This window comes from Dermacentor silvarum, chromosome 8 (assembly GCF_013339745.2).
Source record: "Dermacentor silvarum isolate Dsil-2018 chromosome 8, BIME_Dsil_1.4, whole genome shotgun sequence".
Classification (NCBI taxonomy): Eukaryota; Metazoa; Arthropoda; class Arachnida; order Ixodida; family Ixodidae; genus Dermacentor; species Dermacentor silvarum.
Genome location: NC_051161.1, coordinates 42,793,758 through 42,813,333, shown reverse-complemented (window position 1 = coordinate 42,813,333; position 19,576 = coordinate 42,793,758). Strand labels below are relative to the sequence as shown.

General features: G+C 48.1%; 1 protein-coding gene across 1 annotated transcript in view; it reads left to right on the top strand.

Moving 5' to 3' along the window:
• LOC119461093 (LHFPL tetraspan subfamily member 3 protein) overlaps nucleotides 1-19,121 on the top strand; it is a 129,966-nt gene extending 110,845 nt beyond the window's left edge. The window contains exons 2-3 of the mRNA XM_037722276.2: nucleotides 9,963-10,208; nucleotides 14,379-19,121. Of these exons, the coding sequence (XP_037578204.1) occupies nucleotides 9,963-10,208; nucleotides 14,379-14,614 (482 nt within the window). The 3' untranslated portion in view covers nucleotides 14,615-19,121. The remainder of the gene's footprint in view (nucleotides 1-9,962; nucleotides 10,209-14,378) is intronic.
• Nucleotides 19,122-19,576: the final 455 nt, after the last annotated feature.

Sequence of the window (19,576 nt, the reverse complement as noted above, 5' to 3'; positions counted from 1 at the left end):
CCGATTGTCGTCTGCGTATAGACCGGTGTCCAAAGCCCTGCTTGCGATGCCGTGGCCATTGCGCCGCGTGCGAGGACCTTGGGCGAATGATGAATGCCCCCTCGTTGTCCGGAATGACGAGAGCAAGGCTCCGCACTCCGCTCTCAGAACCGGAGTTTGTGGAGGAGACGATCACAATGGAGAAAACCGTGACGCGATCTCGCATGCATGCGTCGCGGGAGACCCCTCGAGTTGCCCCGGCATGCCAGGCGGCCCGGTGCGTTTAAAAAGCGTTGCAATCTGCCTAGGAAGCGGGCCAGCCAGCCAGCCAGCTGGCCGGCCAACAGCGAAAGGTTGGGGGGCGAGGGGGGAGATAGGCCTGCCGCAGACGGCAACTGATTGCTCAGGCATTGTTCGCGCGAGGACTTCTCAAGGATAGCCAGGTCCCGTTGTTGTTGTGCTGCTCTTCACCGGGGCCGTCTTGCCGGACTTGCGATGGCCCTCCCAAGACACAGATCTGGGCCGTCGGGCAGGAACAAGCGAGGCGATGTTTGTGTTCAAGCCGGTGGCGATCGGAGATCGTGTCCAGGTCTTGTGCCTCGCGGACACGGTTCCAGGAGATGAGTCACGACATTCCTCGCGCTATGCACACGCGCGCAGGTTGACCGAGATGATTCGGATGGCAACCACGAGCGAGTGTTGAATGAAAGCGAAGAAACGATGCGTAGTTGTAACTGTGAAATGCCCATTGGAAGTGTGCGAAATGAATGTGAACTAAAAGTTGTTGAAAGAGAAAAATTGTCATTCACCTGAATTGTAACACGAAGCGGCAAAGGAAAACCATACGGGTTTCTTCGGAAACAAAGCCTCGCAGTTGAAAAAAATATATATATTCCTGGATTCGGGATGATATGGTTCGGCATTATTATTTCCGCCAACGACGCCGGCGCCGGATTTTCTGCGACACGGGGCCCTTAAAGCTATCGTGTTAAAACCAAGAACATTGCAGCACGCGCAAACAATAACCCGTACTTGAAAGATGTCATTGTGATGGCGTAAATGACGTACAGATGGCTTGCATTGACGTCATACCGTGGCCGCCACTTTAGGCTGCTAGCACGTCTAGAAGCTGCGTAGACAAGAAACGCGACAACACAACAGCAGTTTCTTGCATCAAGCGACAAGTCTTCAACAGGTATAATGCGGTGAAAAAGGGTCACTGGCATAAAACAATACGTTGTAATTGTAGTGATATTGTTCACTGACGTCATCGTGGCCGCCCTGTTTGGGTACTAGCGCGGTCAGAAGCTGCGTCCGTGACGTCACGTGCAAACTTTTCTATACTAAGCATGATACCGAGCAGGCGTTACAGTGCACTTCAACACTGAAAACGCCGCTGCCATGGCGTCAACTGTCAGGGCGCCACCATACATTCTGCTATCGCATTTCAACGTCATTTGCGCACCAGCGTGCCAGCTAGGGCACACTGCCTTTCTTTTCATTTTCATTCTTTTTGATTGAGCTCAATGTCTGCTCTGAATGTCGAGCATGACAAGGTTTCGTTTGTCCAAAGTCGTCGTCATGCCTGCCGGCCCCTGGCTTATACGGCCATTACATATCGTAGGTGCTGCGGACGTACCTCCGCTAGGTAACTGATCATCTCGAAGCAAACGCCGTGCAAGCCACGGTTTTTGTTCTCTTTACGGAGCCGGGAAGAGCGAGGTCCGATTGCGATGGACTTCTGATACGAGGTTAATAGCGGACCTCCGTGTCCGCGATGACATTGGCGAACATCTTAGACGTCCCTAATGGGCTCGGCGGAGAACGAAGCCAGAGGACCAGTATACCTGCCTGCAGTGGTAACGGGCACCCGTCGTGAAGCCTATACAACTGCAGTCTTTTCAATCCGATGCGCACATTTATTTCGCCCTCGGAGGGATCTTTGATGTTATACAATGACCGTATACAACACTGGGAACGATTGAGGACGGCCTCGGGGGCCCCTTAAACATCGTAATATGATTATCATCTGTGATGCAAGAAAGCGCTGAGCAAATTCGAATTTGGCTTTACGGTGAGCGGCATGTTAGCGCTTATGATGTTTACGATAAACACACGAGCCTCGTAGCTCGTCAATTACGAATGCATTATACAACGCTATAGTGTAAGTTTTGCGGAAGCCGGTCACTTTTATTTGAACAAAGACTTAAGCTGCGATAGTGCAGGCACATCGGTCGACGCTGAGGGACGTCACAATTGGTAATTGTCCAATCACATCAGTAATTTCTTTCTTGTTATATTTCACGGGCATTATATGACAGATTCAAAGTGTTACTTACGAAAACGTTCATTCGTACGAAGAATATATGAGAACGAAGTATATATTCATAAAATTCAAGAGTACAAGTATCATTTCCTTAATATAAATTATGACATTCAAAACTCCATTATGCACATATTCAACTTATGAATTCCAGAACTTTCGTATAACTTTTCCATGCAGCAAAATATAAGTACGCTCATAAAGAAGGTATTGCCAAAGAAAATGTACTGCTTCTATGACATTTCGCAGTTTCACAACTCCGCCTTTCGTGACAAAGTAGCCCGTTAGAACGCGCAAAATGAGGTTGCCGAAGATCATTTCAGTTAGTTTCATTAAGGACATTTATCCGGAACCCATTAGCCGATATTGCGCCAGCCTTTTTCTAAGTTCTCACATAACCAAATGAAGTCGTCTGGAGCTGTGTCGGAGAGCAATGCGAGACGGCAATCGCGTCTAGAAATCAGCAGCATGCTTGGACATTGACGTCCACTGCCTCCGTTCCCACGCCGCGTATGCGTCCTTCCTCTTGTATCTGGCTAAACTGGCTGCCCATTTTACCGGGACACCGCCCCAATAAGAAGAAGAAAAAGAGCGACAAAAAGTTGAGGGCATACAGCGGTACAGCGAAGTCGGACGCTGTAGATAATAGTGGCATGCTTGCATTTTCTCTGACCAGAAGCACCAGAGTAACCATGCACTGAGACGTTGCTTTAACAAGAGCTGAACGGAACTGCAGATTTTCTTGTTGAACCTGAACTCAAGATGAAACCGGATGGGACGGGTGTGCATTAAGTGCAGCGTCACTAATCGACATCAGTTACGAGATTTCGTTCTGATACGCATATCATGCTCTTCTATATCAACAGCATTGATTTATATTGCCCTGTCGGTGCGGGAGCGTACTCTCTCAAAACACTGTAGTGTACTGAACAGTGGCACATTTCTCTGTTGTTCTAAGTGCATACAGATGCAGTCAATCTACAGACCTGCGTAATCATTGCGATGCACAGGTTCACTGCGTATCACGAAATGTCACTGTATACATTAGTGTCCCTCACAGCTATAGGTCCCACCAGCGCGTAAGAAAGGCTGAACATCACAAAATTGGCGCTATAGTTTCAGAGTAGCTATACTAAATCGACATGCCTAGAAAACTAACTTACTTTACACCGCAATTACAGCATGTGTCGTGAAGTTGTTGTAAGATTAGCTTATTGAGGAGCAATTGTTCGTGAATATCGTACAGTATCGGCGGACGCAAATAACGTGTCGCAAAAAAAATAATCCCTAGATTTCTGGAGCATTGCTTTGATAATTACTTGAAGGCATCGCTTAAACACAGTCTGTACTCCACTCTGAAGGTGTGGTCATGGGAACATTCAAACATCCAGTGATTGCCAGCGCGGAAGCCAGCCGTCTCCCTGTTGACTAAACTCTCTTCCTGGCGATGACAATCGCATCTCAGTTCATCGAGACAGAGGTGTCGCTGCGCGGGCGCCAACCTTCTTCTGCTTGTGACTCCCGCTGGCGCTGTGAACGGGCGCTGATGCTTGTCCGCAAGCGAAGGCTAATCTATGCACGCGGGTCTTTGCGCGAAGTGTTCACCCGCAATTAAAGGGCACTCGGCTAATTTGTGTCGCCCTGCAGACGCGTGTTCTTGCTTTTCTCTGTCAAGGACTCGTTACACGCTTCGCGTCTGGCTTGGCCAGCTCTACACCTGTTGGGGAACAAGTTGTCCAGCTCGCTATACACTTGTGCTGTTTCTCACAGCACGTTCCAGAAACGTGCTGTGTAAATTGGGTTATCATCGTTAACTGTAGTTCTGAACTTGTTCGCTCAGTCCTAATAGCTATAAGGCTTAACAGCACCAGGATGCCGTACTTCTGCGGGCATGTTTTATTTTACTTGCCGTCCAGCTCGCTGCAGCAATTCCTCGTTGTTTGGAAATGTTTCTCTTCACGGCGTTTTACGTTACACAGCACCAGAAAAACGCGTATATATAGCGAGCGGCACGGGCATTGGAAGAAACAGGCAACAGAAATATGCGTGGGCACATCTTTCAGAGCAATCTTGACGTATACAGGATGTTTGTGATTACATGCTTGACGCAATTAACAAAACTGGATATCGCACTGATTTACCGCTTTTACTTGGATATCACACTGATTTACCACTCTTACTGCACTGATTTACTCGCTTTTCGGCCGCGGCGGCCGCATTCTTGAAAGGGGGGGGGGGCATGAAAAACCTCCCGTGCACCATAGATTTAGATGCACGTTAGTGAACCCCACGTGGTCAAAATTATTCTGGAGCCCTCCGCTACGCGTACTGTCTCGTAGCCGCAATGTTGCTTTGTGACGTTAAACACCGCGAATGAATCAATCGATGAGAATGAGTCAACGACATTAGTACTCAAAGCACGTACCATGCACCATCACAGGGTCTCGTTAAGGCATGCAGCTTTCTGAAAAGCTTGAAGTACTTTCCTTGCGCGTCACGCGCTTGCGGTGCATCTCCCCATTTTTGTATGTGCCGTCACGCATCTCGATGCACGAGGCGCGATGAAAATGCACAGCGCGACCTTCAGAGATTGCGTCTCACTGCCAGAGTATACTACGTGTACAAGCCCTCCGAAATATTGCACGCCCAACGCGCTGTTAAGGGCGTCGCGCTACAAGCCATTTCTCACCCGATTACAGCAGTCCAAAGTACATACACATCGTCTCGACTACTCTGCAACGCAAACAATGGGGCAAATGCACGCGCAGTGACGAAATACAAGGGTGTCTACAGCCCGGACACGAGCTCTCGCTTCACGTGGTGTAGGCGGGAAGCAAAATGAAATGAGCGTTTCTGTTGCTTTCTGTTCAGCTGGCTCGCCATCCCTCAAGTCCGTTTTCGCAGACCCAAGCGTACACAGAAACGTATGCACGGCAGACGACGGATGTACGCACGTGTACGTCGCTTCTATTCCGAGGAGACGCCTTCGTTCCCACAGACGGAGACGAGCTTCGTCCCGTCGCGCGTACACTGTACGCGCTTTCGCCGCCAGACAGTGACAAGCGAAGCAAACTCTTCGCCGCGTTCTCCGCGCCGGAGGCGAGCTGTCACCGTCGTTCACCGCTGGTGGAAAGTTTATTCTTGTGCCTCGTAACTGACGCCGCCGCAAAGAGTACAGCGCTCGAAAAGAAAAAAAAAAGATACGACAGAGGATGAAACGAACAAACGAAAACAAACAGACACACTTTTTTTCCCACTACACGGGCTATCACTGCTCAGTGCGCCACGCCGGAGCAGGTATACGCAACTACCGACTCGTACAAGTCGTCTTCCGAGAGTGGAAGGGCTTGTCATCACTAACGAGGTACACGACCGCCAGAGCATATACTCGCCGGTTTCCTCCAAGTTTGGACGCGAGGGTGACGCCACCGACGATCTGCTATATCTACAATATGCGTATACTTGGTAACTCCTCTCTCTCTCTCATTATATATATATATATATATATATATATATATATATATATATATAACGTGTGTTTGAAAGCCCCAACAAGGGGTGATAAACCGGAAAGACGAGTCGCTTCCGATATGCTTCCTTTTTCTGCTTTAAAATTCGTTTGTACTCCTTTGTCGTTATCCCGCTCTGGGTTACTTTGCGCAGAAAATCTTAACAAAGATCAGGGGCGCGGAACCTTTCTTTCTTTCTTTCTTTTTTTTTTTCCTGTTTTGTTCTCGGCTTGGTGGTCCTTCATACGTGGTGTGGTGTCTTGAGGAAAGATCTTTCTCACTTCTGGTTTTTCCGCAGGCGCGGATATATTACGCTGTTTTTTGCTTTCTCGAGTTTTGAAACTGGCACTCGTCCTAAGAAACGGACGTGACCACTTCCGGTTACGACGCGGTGCCGTATAGAAGGAGCGCTTTTAGCATCTCTGCGAGCAGCCCCCCTTCGACATCATTTTCCTAGCGCTAAATTTGTAAAGTTTAGTTTTCTTTTCTTTTACTGTTGTCATCCCTCCGCGATGATACTTCCGCGTCAAGACTAGGAGAAGAACTATCGCGGATTTACGATAGATGCGAGAAAGGCAGAGAAACTGGTGTTTATGAATAAAACATCACAACACCCATAGCTCCTGCAAAAGAATAGCACTATTGTAGTCACCGGCAGTCGTAAAATGACCGGCATCTCCTTTTGCCACAGAACGTTCAAATTTTTTCATTGTTATTCTGATCGTAGCCCGCATAAAAGTTTATGGTTGTAATGCCACAGAAAAACACACTAATTAAATGCTCTCCGTCACCTTGCACATAAAACCTTGTAAAGAGGTCGCTTCCTCACTACACACGTCCTGGGAGCGAAGGCAATGAACGGTTCGCGTTCATTGAACTTCCTTGTAACTTGCACCGGTTGTCTGGCGCAGTTTAATTGATCGAGGCAAGAACTAAATACGGGCGGCATTACAGAAAAGTAACAAGGCTCCGCCGAGCTGAAACAACTGTCGCGTGACTGCAAGCAGAAAACTGCACAGAAGCATCGCCTATAGCTATCCCGTTCACGATGATCAATCTCGAACGTGGCGCAATTCAAGCTAACCACGCGTCTCGAGGTGGTGGGCGCGACTCTGCGCTCGCGTAAGCGTGACGAATAACGCTTAGATCCGCCTTCGAAGTTAATCTGCATATGAGGTCTCTCCTTTGTATTATAAACGCGCCCCTTTTAGTTTGCTAATCATCCTAACTGCAGTTAACTCTTACCGCGGTGAAACCCTCCACGAAAGCACTATAGCTGTCAACTTAGCGGCGCTTTCGAGGTCTTTGCCGGCGTCCGGTGTATTCAGGCCTTTTTGAAAAAGGTGTCGCGATGTGGCTCGCCAACGCCAAACATTCATCAATTTCCGGTTGACAAGCGCACACACGCTAGCGCTGCGCGAAGCAGTCCAAGATCCATTTCCTGGCTGACATTCGAGAGGAAGGAGGAAGGAGCCTTCAGAGGAGCCCAGAAAGAGGGTGAAAAAATCCGCCGCTTCGATGATGGATCTCCTGGAAAAAGGCGCGGTCGGAGCACGTCCGCTGGCATCGCGCTACTCGCGAGTGCACCGTTGGATCGCGTGCGAAGAGCGTAACCCTCTCCGACACGAGATCCGCTTTTCCCGTTCGCCTGCGACGGAGCGCAATATCTGCGGTACCGCGTCGCATGCGGGTAATCCATTCGCTATTCTTATTTTTTTTTTTATCTTCAATGCGAGTGATTAGGGAGCTGCAGGCTCCACACGACCGCAATCAGATCAGTCTTGTCTTTGTATTTCCGCGTCGGGAGAATAGCGGATGCTCCTCTGTCGAGACGGTATTTTGTATTTAGTGGAGTTCCAATTGTTTTCGTGCATTCGATCGTGTTGTCTAAAGCAAGACGTGCACTTCTGCTTTGCAAGACATGGATGGCGGAAGCGATACACTGCGCATGGCCTGGCTTTGGCAATACCAGAGCCTTTTTTTTTTCTTTTTTTTTCAATGTCCGTGCCGGAAGTTTATGCGGTATACGGGTATACGTAAACAAAATCTGGAACCGTATTTGCAGGGCTCTTCGTACGCCACACGGGTTTGTATATGGGAACAAACGATGTCATAGCTGGCATATTAGCAGTCTGTCATGGACACATCGCTTGGGTACCAGCTTGCTGTATACTCCAGGTGTTGCTTTACGGCGTAAAACCACACCAGTTAATAAAGCTACTTGCCTGCTCCTGCTACTATGGAAGACCCAAACGCACATCTCATTCTGATCACGGTCCGGAGAACACAACGCGCAAGACACCACTTCGTAATACGTTATGGCAGACTGGTTGTCATTGACTTATCAAGCCATGTGTTCACTAAGGAACTTTCGTAGTTCTGGTACTTTGTACTTGTATACTAAGAGGTGTGTTGTTATCCACGGCAAACATCGACTTAAGTCGACGCTTATAATATGGTAGAACGCCGCGGCTTTCGTGTTTGTTTGCTAGTCCGCAGGTTACACACTGAAAAACAGGAGCGAGTTAAGCCGAGCAAATAAGAAGATCGGCTAAACTATGCCCGCCACAAACAGCTCAAGAGCGTCCGTGTGAAGAGGAAGCAGAGTCTCCGTTCATTTCCCGTCTCGAATAATATATGGCCCCCGCGGCGTCAGCCGACAATATAACATGTCGCACGCGACAGTCCGGCGACGTCCTAACGAACTCTAAATGTCTCCCTTTCTCGCTCTTTCTGCGCGCCCTACGGTTTAAATATAGAGGAGCACCATCCGGGCGAACTACAAACGGACATGTCAGCTAGCAGGAAGCTCGTTAACCGCAAAGTTGTTGCACGCGCGCCTGCTTCTAATCCCACTGCGCAAGCGGAATTGAGGAAGCGCAGGCGCACCTGATCTCTTTCCGGGAGCGTCTACTGCCGGCGCCATGCAGGAGGCTTCATTATGCGCAGCGGAGCGTCGATAATAATCGCCGCGGGATTTGTCCGGTTCACTGCGCAGCGAGCTGATCCGCCTTTAATGGACATGCGTTAAACAAGAACGCCGGCTGTAAGTTATTACCTAATGATGATTGAGCTCTGAACGTGGTTATTAACGCGCTCTGTCGGCCGTAATGAATTTACAGCGCTGCGACAGCGTGGGCTGGTTCGCAGTCTCACAAGCTAGCGAGATTGCTCTACTGCGGTGGTTTAATTGTCTTTCATTTTTAAGTGTCTCCTTTGTTAGTTTTCTGTAGGCAAATTAGTTGCCTCATATCGCGAGTGGTTTAAAGAGGTCAGTATGGCCACGGCATTTATACAAGATGTGAGCCCGTCACCCGGTGGTCTGAGTGCTACTTGGTAATCTTGTTGTGGTGTATAGCGTGTAACCGTGTTACACGCTTCTGCTGTCGGCGTGCATGCATTCACTGCATGGAGTAGACTCGTTTTTCTGCACGAACTATGTGTGTAAGTTTGAAGGAGTGTATACACATTTTTGTTAATGAGACAGGGAGTAGCCGGGACCGTTGTTAGCCGCCTCCATATCCTTTATATCGTGTGAGTGAATCGAAAAAGAAACAAGAAAATGCGCTCGAAATGAAATAGACGCTCTTCCCTTGTGCTTGTCACGTGCTCTGGTTTTGCAACTTGACGGGAACAATGTCGTCCCCATAGAGGCCATATCGTTGGGCTGCGCATTGCAACGTCGGCATGGCAATAGATAGAATTTCAGAGAATCATATCGCATTGAAGCTTCCTGAAAATGCTGCTTCGTGTTGGACGTCATGGCAGACGAAGTTGGATAACGTGGCGCATCGTGTTGCCTACCTCTCCTCTTCGCTCTTCTCGGTTGGCGCTAAAATGTTATCCAAGTCCTGAAGATGGTTCCGAATGCAGTTCCCGAAAATTTGGCTCGAGCACACATCACGCATTACTTGGCTGCACATCTCTTGGCAAAGGCATAAGCCATATACACTCAGGAGACCCTTTTACTCTGCGTCCTCGTGTAGGTCCTGCGAACGAATTTGGTGTATGAATGTGCCGCGTCATATTTAATGTGTGGTATCTCGGGTACAATGAATTTCTGATACTGCACCAGCGACTGCTTTTTTTTTCTTTTTTTTTTTACACGGTGCAGATATTATAAACAGTGTTCTCTCTTTTCTGTGCCGCAGCTGTGTGCATGGTGATCGGCGTGTTGACATTCCCGGCCGGCTGGGACGTGTCCGTGGTGCGAGACGTGTGCGGGCCCGAGGCCGGCGACTACGACCCGGGCCAGTGCGGCATCCGCTGGGCCTACATCCTCGCCGTCATCGGCGTCGCCGACTGCGTCGTCCTGGCGGCGCTCGCCTTCGTGCTGGGCACGCGATACGTCAAACTGCTGCCCGACCAGTACATCTCCAACGGATCCGTCTACAAGGGTACATGAATGCTACAGCGTATTCGCTATGGGATAATTAACCTTATTACCTACGTTAGACAACTAGTGCGCGAAACTGTGCTCTCTTGCTCCTCACTCTTTTCATCCATATAGCTCCTTGCCCCAGTGCAGGATAGCAAAGCGGACGTACGTCTGATTAACCTCTCTGCCTTTCCTCTCTTCTCTCTCTCTCTCTCTCTCTCTAGTTTTGTACGGTCAGAGAGACCATTGCTCATCCTATCGAGAGATCTTGTTTCAACGTGGAAACAGCGCTATCCACCGCGCTGGACACGCTCGGAAACCGCACATTCATGGGGTACAGAGTTGTTGGATCCTTGTCCCAAATGACGTTAGCTAGAGCGACTTTAAAGGCACGGATTTTTTCCTCTTTCTCTTTTCTTCGAAGACAGACTGGGAACTGTGTTATGCGTTTCACTGTGCATGGGCGTACAGTTAAATCTTCACCCCTCCCCTCTCTCTTCCCAGCGTGGGGTAGCAAACCGGATCTTCCCATCTGGTTAACCTCCCTGCCTTTCCCTTTCTTCTGTGTCTCTCTCTCTTTCACATCTGCGCTTCCTCCCACTCTTCGTAGCAGCACTCTGTCGTGCTTATCCTTTTTTTTTCTGCGTGTATATGTGGTGTAACACCGCTACGAAGAATGCATCACCAGCTAGCCCGCCAGCCAATATTATTGAAGTTCTTACCCCCCATCTTTCCCATCACTTCTCTTCCCCAGGTGCAGGGTAGCCAATTGGATGTTCATTTGGTTAGCCACCCTGTCTTTCTTTCCTCTTCTACTTCCTGGTCTCTCTCTCGCTCTCTCTGTAATACAACGCACAGAAAGGACTTGCGTGCGAAATAACGTAGTGGGTGGACAGTGCGCAGGCTCAAGCCTAAGTGCGTGCAAGCAAGTAATAGAGGACCTGCAATGCGCAAGCGCTACCCTATTGCTTCTGCGCGTTGTAGGTCCGAATGTAGACATTCGTGTTTTATCTTAGTTACAGATCAGTCGCTTGTCTTCGCCACGTTTTTATTTGAGTGCACTAACGCTAAGCTTGCACGTGGGCTACGCACGCGCAGGCACACACACGCGCGCACGCACACACATCTAGCTATCGGTGTCAATCGCCGATCTTTACTCGCGGCGACACTTGTAAGAAAGGTCCAAAACAGATCGAGGGCAGCATGTCGCCAACGGCGAGGGGAAACGCTTCGCTGCCCTAACTCATTTGCCTGTAAAAAGAAAACAAAAAAGAACGACAGAAAAAAAGAAAAAACGCTGAGAATTCCTTGCGATGCACCGAAACCCCTGTGAAGCGAAGCGTTTCCCCGGCGACCCAGAGAAGACGACGGCCGTTCAACGCTTGTGTTTTGTTTAGTTCTCGGCGCCAACGGTTGGTTCTCGCTTGCTATGCTTCCGCAGGACTTACTATATATATTCGTATGCATTGTTCGAACCTTGTCATTTCTTTCTATTTCGATTTGAGAAGCTTATTGACCGTTTTTGACTGAACGTTCAGTTTTTTACTGCACGTAGCGTTCTTCGCCAGATGCAATTAACTTTCTGCATCTTAAGACCAAGCAGTTGAGAAATGACCGGTCACCGCAGATAAGCACACACTCAGTGCAGTGCGCCTCCAAAAAGAAAAAAAAAATCCAAGAAGGGGCCAGCTTGGTGAAACGACCACACACTGAAATAGAAAACTGGAGAAGTTAATGCGTACACAGGTTCTTTGTGCGAAGGCACGAACGTGCGCATTGAAGCGTTCGATTCATTCAGAAATTACCGCCCCTAGCGATTGCTCTTGTCACATTTATAATAAATAAATGGTTATTTCGGTTCCTGTGAAACAGCCCGCAGCGCAGAAAAGGGTTCGGCATGAGTTCCACGTTTGTGCTGCCCTCATTCGATCGCCGTCCGGATTTCTGGCGCGCAGATTATCCCGAAAATAGCTTGAAATCGACAAGCAGAATAAGCAGAATTTTGCTTTCTTTTTACATGCAAAATGTATAGTTTTCTTATGTTTTTTCTTAATTCTGCTGAACCAGATACCTACACAACATTCCATCGGCTCTTCCGCTCCGGAGCTTAGTTTAGAGTGCGGGACAGAAGTTGTAGTGTGCTGATCTTTAACACGCATCTACATCTGAGTACACAGGTGCTTCATTTTTTTTTCTGTTTCTTTCTAATTATTTTTTCCATACTTTCCCCATTAGAACTAACTGGGGGTCAAACCTACGACCTCAGTCCCTGTAAATTGTTCGAAGCACCAGGTGTGCTACACCTTGGAGTCTTCCTGCGCAGCCTGGCGGCATGCTCTTACTTCCTTATTTCCTCTTTGAATGAAGCGAAGAAAGACAAAAGGCGGCGAAATGTTCTGTTACCCGTGGCGTAGCTTCGAAACATTGGACAAAGACTCAATTCCGTGCTCAAACTTAAGCGCAGCGTCACATCACGTTATCACCTCCATTACACTTGTACACAAAGCTTTCGTTACGAGTAGCGGCACCAATGAAACCGTCTCTAGAAGAACCGGCATCGAAGTACTGCGATGAATAAATGTCTTCGCAGGTTCCGTTTCGCACCTACCAGTTACACAGGCGAGGTGCGGCGACGCCGGCATAAGCTGTTATTTCTGGCTCATTGAAATGCTTACGGGGCCGGGAAGCGACCTGCCCCATAAACGCAGGGGCGGGAGACATCCTCGAATGACCCATTGTTCGGATCCAGAATGAACTCGCCGTGCTATTTGTATCGTCGAACCCAACTCGTATATATCTCTCATTTCAACGCGCCCTTTGTCTCCCATGAGTGTGGCCTTTGACGCGCTCGTGTTCGTGCCTTACAGCCGACGACGTTCGCGGAGCTCTCGTGTATGACAGGAAGGTTGGCTTGACAAAAGACTGACAGGAAATGCGTGACGAGATATTATGGGTGAAGGAAAAAAACAAAAGAACACATCAGGAAGAAAGCGGCCGTCGAGCGTGTACGTGGAAAAGTATAACAAATTTTTCATCTGACCCGTAAAAAATTAAACATCAGTCAAACCGAACGCATGGCGCGTATGAAACGTGGGTGAAAATCTGCAGCCGAGACATAATCACAAAGATCATGAACAGCTAAGCGAAGCTTTATAAATAAGCGCACACGCCATCCAAGCCTCTTCATCTTGTGTCGCTTTGATCAGGTCACATTTCCTTCGTGTTATGACAGTTCCCGCGAACATAGACAACAGGAATCGACAAATTGATTTCCGGCAGCTATTTTTCAACAACGATGGGTGCACGCCCAAACGCTAAGCAGTTTTCCGTGGCTATAACAGTTTGCCCACGATTTGCGTGCGCCTGGTCATGCTTTCGTCAGTGATTAGTTAATACATGATTACAGACTGCCAAACGTTGCTTACAGCATGCGGGTAGGTGTGCTTGATGCATCCTACATACCATGAACACTGCGCATTCACTATAATGTCAGGAAAGACGACGTTCCTATTGAAAATCATGCTTTCCGAAAATTGTGATCGCGCTCAAGAGACTAGACTTATTATCCGCGCTTGTCGCAGCGTTGTGTTCGGCGTGCTTATCTATATAACCACCTTTTTCTTTCATCTTCTTCTGCTACATTTTCCACCCTAGTCATGAACAATAGCAGCGCGCAGTGAACAACAGCACAGAAAGAAAAAAATTCCGGGAGAAGCTGTCTTTCTGCGTTACAGTCCACCGCACGCTGCTATCATGGATAAGCTATAATCACTACAATGGTTCATGCCATCACCGGCTAACCTTCCTGTCTTTCCCTCTTCTCGTTCCTCCAGTTCACCGAATTCGCCATCCCAATCATCGGGCTTATAACAAACCTGGGCAAAAATTAGCCATCACCACCCTATCCTGTCTTCCTTAAAGCCTTTCTCAATTCAGAATCAGTTTGCCGCTCACCTGGGCCGGTATTTTGTAGCGATGCCTTTCCGATGCTGATGCCTTTTCGCGCTTGGTCAGTGGGCAGAGCGACGGTCCGCTCACGTTATCAACGGGATCAGCCGGCCGTGAGCGATGGATGATAAGACTAGTATAGAATAAGGCAGAAGGCATCGCTACAAAATACCGGCCCTGCAGCAACAGTGCTGAGTCGCTTCATCAGCGTTTTCTTGTCTGTCTGTGTCCTCCGATGCAGGAGAGGTGAACAGTGCCTTCATGGCGGACAACCAGTCGACGGCGTCGCGCAAGTCCATGAACCTGCAGCCCGTGATGCTGATGCCGCAGCCGGGTGGAGGACTGGCGCCGGCGCAGCACGACGCAGACAGGTTCTCGGAGTACTCGCACCGGACGACGCGCTCCAAGGGCGGTCAAAACGCCGCTCCAAACTACCGCTCCGAGTACTCCACGTCCATGCACAACTTCCAGCTGTGAGGAGCTTCCGAAGACGCTCGTCGCGCCGTCGTCGGTGGTGACGAAATATAACTGGCGTGTCGGCGAGTGGGAAACCACTGAGCTCGAAAAGAAGAGGAACTGGGCGGCACGAGAAGAACTGTATCAGTGAATGACGGCGGTTTGCGGTAACCGCGGTTAAGGATACCTGCTTAACAAGGGTATTATTCGGGGCCTTCCTGCACGAAGCAGCGCCATCAACAAGAGTAACATGTTCTTCTAGTAGTATAAGCCGCCACGTGATACGTACCGACTGCCTTGCAAATGTGTTGTGTGCTTCTGTCCAGCAACTGATTTGCGCATTGGTGTCTTGTCTTCTGCTTCTGTCATCACTTCTCGGTCCCGTCAAAACGAGATCATGGAGTAAAAGAAAAAAAAATGAAAAAAAAAGCACACCTTCCTGCGGCCCTAATCTGAAAGCAGAAGAAGACGGCTCTGTCCTTGTAGCAGCGTGACAACAGTATAGCTTCGGCGTCGACGTGCTCATCGGCAGAAGCGAAGGAATCACTGCGTCATGCGCGCTCTCAGGCGGCGAGCCGCTTTCGATATACTTGGCTATTTCGTACAGGTTACTCGCAAGCCACGGCGCTGACTTAGCAAGAAGAGGCCCAGTCATGGTAGCAGCGATGACAGCAGCAGCTTCGTCATCGACGTGCGCATCGGTAGCGGCGAAAAAAAAAAAACCGCTGCGTCATGCGTCGCATCATGCCGCGAGTCTCCTTCGACATGCTTCGCCATCTCGCAGCAGACGCTGATTCAGCAAAAAAGACGGCCCTGTCCTGATGGCAGCGTGACGGCAGCAGCTTCGGCGTTGACTTGTGCATACGTCGGCAGCGGCAATACAATCGCTGTGTCATGTGTGGTGTCGACCGCGAGTCTCCCTTTGACGTGCTTGGCAATTTCTCGCCGTTCGACCGCAATCCGCTTCGCTGACTCAGCACTATGCTCGATTGTGGTCCCGCGTATGTCTTGATTTCTTCCTCGCCCCGCCCCCAAGTGTGTTGATTGTTGTGTTGCAGAAACTGCAAACCGCGAGTTTCCCCGTGCGCGCTGTCGGGCCACCATGCCTCAGAACTAAAAGAAAATGAGGCGTGGAAATAGGAACTTGTACCGACTGCCCATTCGCACGGCATATTCGTGTTTTGTCGGTTTTTCAGTGCTGCAAAGTAACATGGAAAATGAATTTCAGTACGCAAGCAAGAGGAACGGCGCTCGCTCGCAATCCACTTCCCGTTGGATTGGCCCGTAGTGACGGAAGCCGCTGGCAGCAATGATATTGTGGAAGTAACGGCCTAAAATATACCTTTATAAAGCGTTAACTAGGCGTCTTAGAAAAAAGGAATACGGAAACGACAAAAAAAAAGCGAGAACTTAGAGAATGTTGAATTGTGTATGTGTTGACTGCTGTTCCTGTTAGTAAATGAGTCTGGGAAAATGAGGCGAATTTTTCAAGTTTGGGTTGCTTTTGGATTCATAGGTATGTGAAGGGGGATCTGAAGATGTTTGATTTCTGAGCCGTGATTCGCTGTACATAAAAGCGATGAACAAGATTGAATGTTCCACCTGAGTCTGTTCAAAGAACAAAAGAGGGGGAAAGAACAGCGTATTTTAATTTAATGTGATCAGAATGGCAACAACCTCACTGCAGCATGTCACTAGCGTAAAGGGAACCCCTACTCGCGAAAAGAGACTCATCTGTGCTTTAGTCTCAGTTAATACATAGTAGGGGATGCCTAATTATAAGAATGAACAATGTATAGAACTGCTATACAAGCGCTTTAGCTCTGCTTTCCAGTATTTTTTTTTTTTTCGCTATATTTGCAATGCGCGGCGGCATCATCCCAACTGTAAACTATAAGCTATAGCCCCGTGGTGACTTGTGACGACGAGTACTGAAATTACCGATTCTCAGACGTTGAGTTTAGCAGTGCTCGTGAAGTTTCCCACACTTCTACGAGAACGGAAAGGTGCAGGTCGAAAGGTAAGAAGTCGTGAATGAAACAAGAAGCCATCTCGCAACTGCCTCAGCTGCGACAACGACTGCCTGAGAACAATTCTTGGAGCAGCATCCAAACTCTTGGAGAATCGCGCGCCCGCTAATAGCGACAGTTCCAGACGCTAATTCACATTTGAAGTTAAACTCGTGAGTATTCGTCTACAGACTTCACAAACCACACCGAAAGTGACGAGACCTTGTCCCCTGGCTCTGTTATAGGGCTTCAGGAACACGCCAGGCACTTCAAAGCTCGCGGCATTGACTCTATATAGGACTCTTCAACGGTACGGTTTCGGGCGAACATACCCCTGAGCGCCAATGTTTTCGGAGCGCGAGATCCAGAAATGTGTGTTGGCGGCGGCACGGCCGGCCTGAAATCGAAAGGTGTGTCGAGTGCTTCCCTAAGCAACCCTGAATTCTATAGGCTGGGTTGAGGATATGCGAGAAAATGTTTTGCGCAATTTCCGTGTTCCGAAAACATTTGCTGTAGGCTGTAAGCTCCACAGTGGTTCCAATACGCGGCCTGACGTCGTATCCGGTCACTCGTGCACTGGCTTCGCGCGTACGCTGATTATAGCAACTGCGAACGGTTGTATACGAGTGTCTCGCAAAAAGGCATGAAACGCAAGTGAATGGGAAACGTCGGAAGTAAATGCATTGGTGAGAAGCATGCGAGTCATAGATCGTTGTGTACCTCAACATTTGTACACGCCTCTTCCTGTAAACACGATTGTTAGGACTCCAGTATACTGTGTTTCTTGTGTAGTTTCGTTTTCTGGCATTCTCTATAGCCGAGCCCACTTGAGCAAGCGGCGTTTTTGAAAACTTTTTTTTTATGTGTTTTGCTGCAACGACACGTCATTAGTGTTCACAGCGCGCTTGACTTTAATGTGCCCTGATATAGACTTTGTGAACACATAATCCTGCTGTCTTGTACAGGGAAAGCTGAACTTCCGTGCTTAGACTTGTCACATATGTAAGACAGGTAAGTTTTAAAAAATGAACTAGTATATTTTCGTGTGTGTGTGAGCGTCTGTACGAGAATGCTTGTGCGTTGGTGCTGCTGAAGTATTTAAGAAACACTGATGTCCAGAATTTTTTTATTTTTGGTTAAATGACACAAATTAACACATGCTGCAAGAGCTCTTACGCTCCAATTCTTGCTTCCGTCGAGTACCGTTTCAAGCTATAGAAACCGCTAGCTCAACTCTAGGCACGTGAATAGGTTGACCTGAGAAACAATTTTAATGTATAGTGATGCTACGTTTATGCCTATTTTAACGCTACATCGAAATAAAAAAGCAAGACGCGACAGAGACTGTCAGCGAGGTGTGATTAGCTACGCAAATATATCAACAGTCAGCAAAAAAAAAAAAAGATTAAATCGCGCACTTGTGCATCCTCCGCACTGAAGTATGTAGCCTGCAGTTACGGACAAGTTCCAACATGCTTATTTATTGCAGATATGAAAATACTTGTAAGTACAGCCCATACCCAAGGATGAGTCAAGCCCAGATCCTGTGAGTGCTAACTAAACGTGATCAAAAAAAAGTTTAAAGCAGTAAACCGTCGTGAAGCGGGTAACTGCGCTATACTTTTTTTTTTCTTGTTAGCCAGAAAGTTCATGTCTATTGCAGCAATCCATGCAGTGGGGTCATGATACCTCACTTTTTTTTTCCTTTTTTTTTTTTACTGAGACTGAAACGTTGATTTTATGTTAATTGTATTGTCATCGCTTTTCTATCTATACAGTTTTTCTCTAATCTTTTTTTCTTTCTCGATGTGGTAGTAGCTGAGCGCACATGTGTGTGGATACTTCCTTGTCTCCGGCTACGTCTACCTTCTTGCGAAAGTATGAGTGCATCTTCTTGAGTATCTGTCCACTGTAAAATACCACATCACATTATTGAACTGAAAACTTCATCGCAAGACCACGACTAGAGCACACCAACGAGAATAAGCTTTGCCAAACTTGAGTATATATGAGACAGCGTAAACTCGGCGTGAACTGGTGCATTGCATCACTTTCACGTCCAAATACGTGGCGTCTCACAGCGGCCGGTCTAGCTGCAATGCATTTGTGCCAGGATATATGAACATGGCAAAAAAAAAAAAAAGGGCCTTGAGCGTTCGGCAAGCGTGTTGGCGGAAATGTGTAAACCAACGTGGCCAAAGAATTGCGTTACGCAGTAGATGTTTATATGCCCCAAGCATGTTAATCATTTACTTTATGTAGGTACTGCGTAGACCGATATGAACGGTGAACGAGTGAACACCTTGTACAACTCAACAAAACACACACATGCGGAAGATAAACGGAGAGAGGTACGAGACAAATAACTGTTGTCGATACCCCAACAGGTGTATTTCTGGAGAAAATGTGAATTAATAGTGACGTGAGTGTGCAGTTGTGCTTTTCTTTTTTTTATCTGTGTACTAATGTACTTCTGCGCTGTGTCCCTCGAATTAATAAAGTGATCTTATAGAGTGGAAGTCTTTGGGATTGTTTGTTTACGTCCCGCAGCATCGTATATGTGTGGAGTCTGTCAGTCTGAGATGGCAAACAGCATTTTTGCGCTTTCTGGTGAACAGGTGCTCGGCGAACGAAGTTCCCGCTCAATACGACGGCAGTGAAAGAGCGAATAGATATTTCGTCGCCGATTGACGAGCTCGAACTTTTACAGTAAGTTTAGCTCGAAGCAAACGACCACACGTACAAAGAAAACAGGGGACGAACGGGAAACTTGTTCGTGTGGTCATATGCTTCGCGCTTAACTTAATGTAAAGAAACATGCGCGAACTAGCGTAGCTACAAGGTTTCTACGGATGCATTGGAGTGCAGCGAAAACCGAATGTCGTGCCCGCTAGTCAAGAACGCGCGGACTTTCATTCTTCGATGTCTCATCTCAAACTTGAAATGTGTGTTTTTTTTTTTTTCGTCCAGCTTT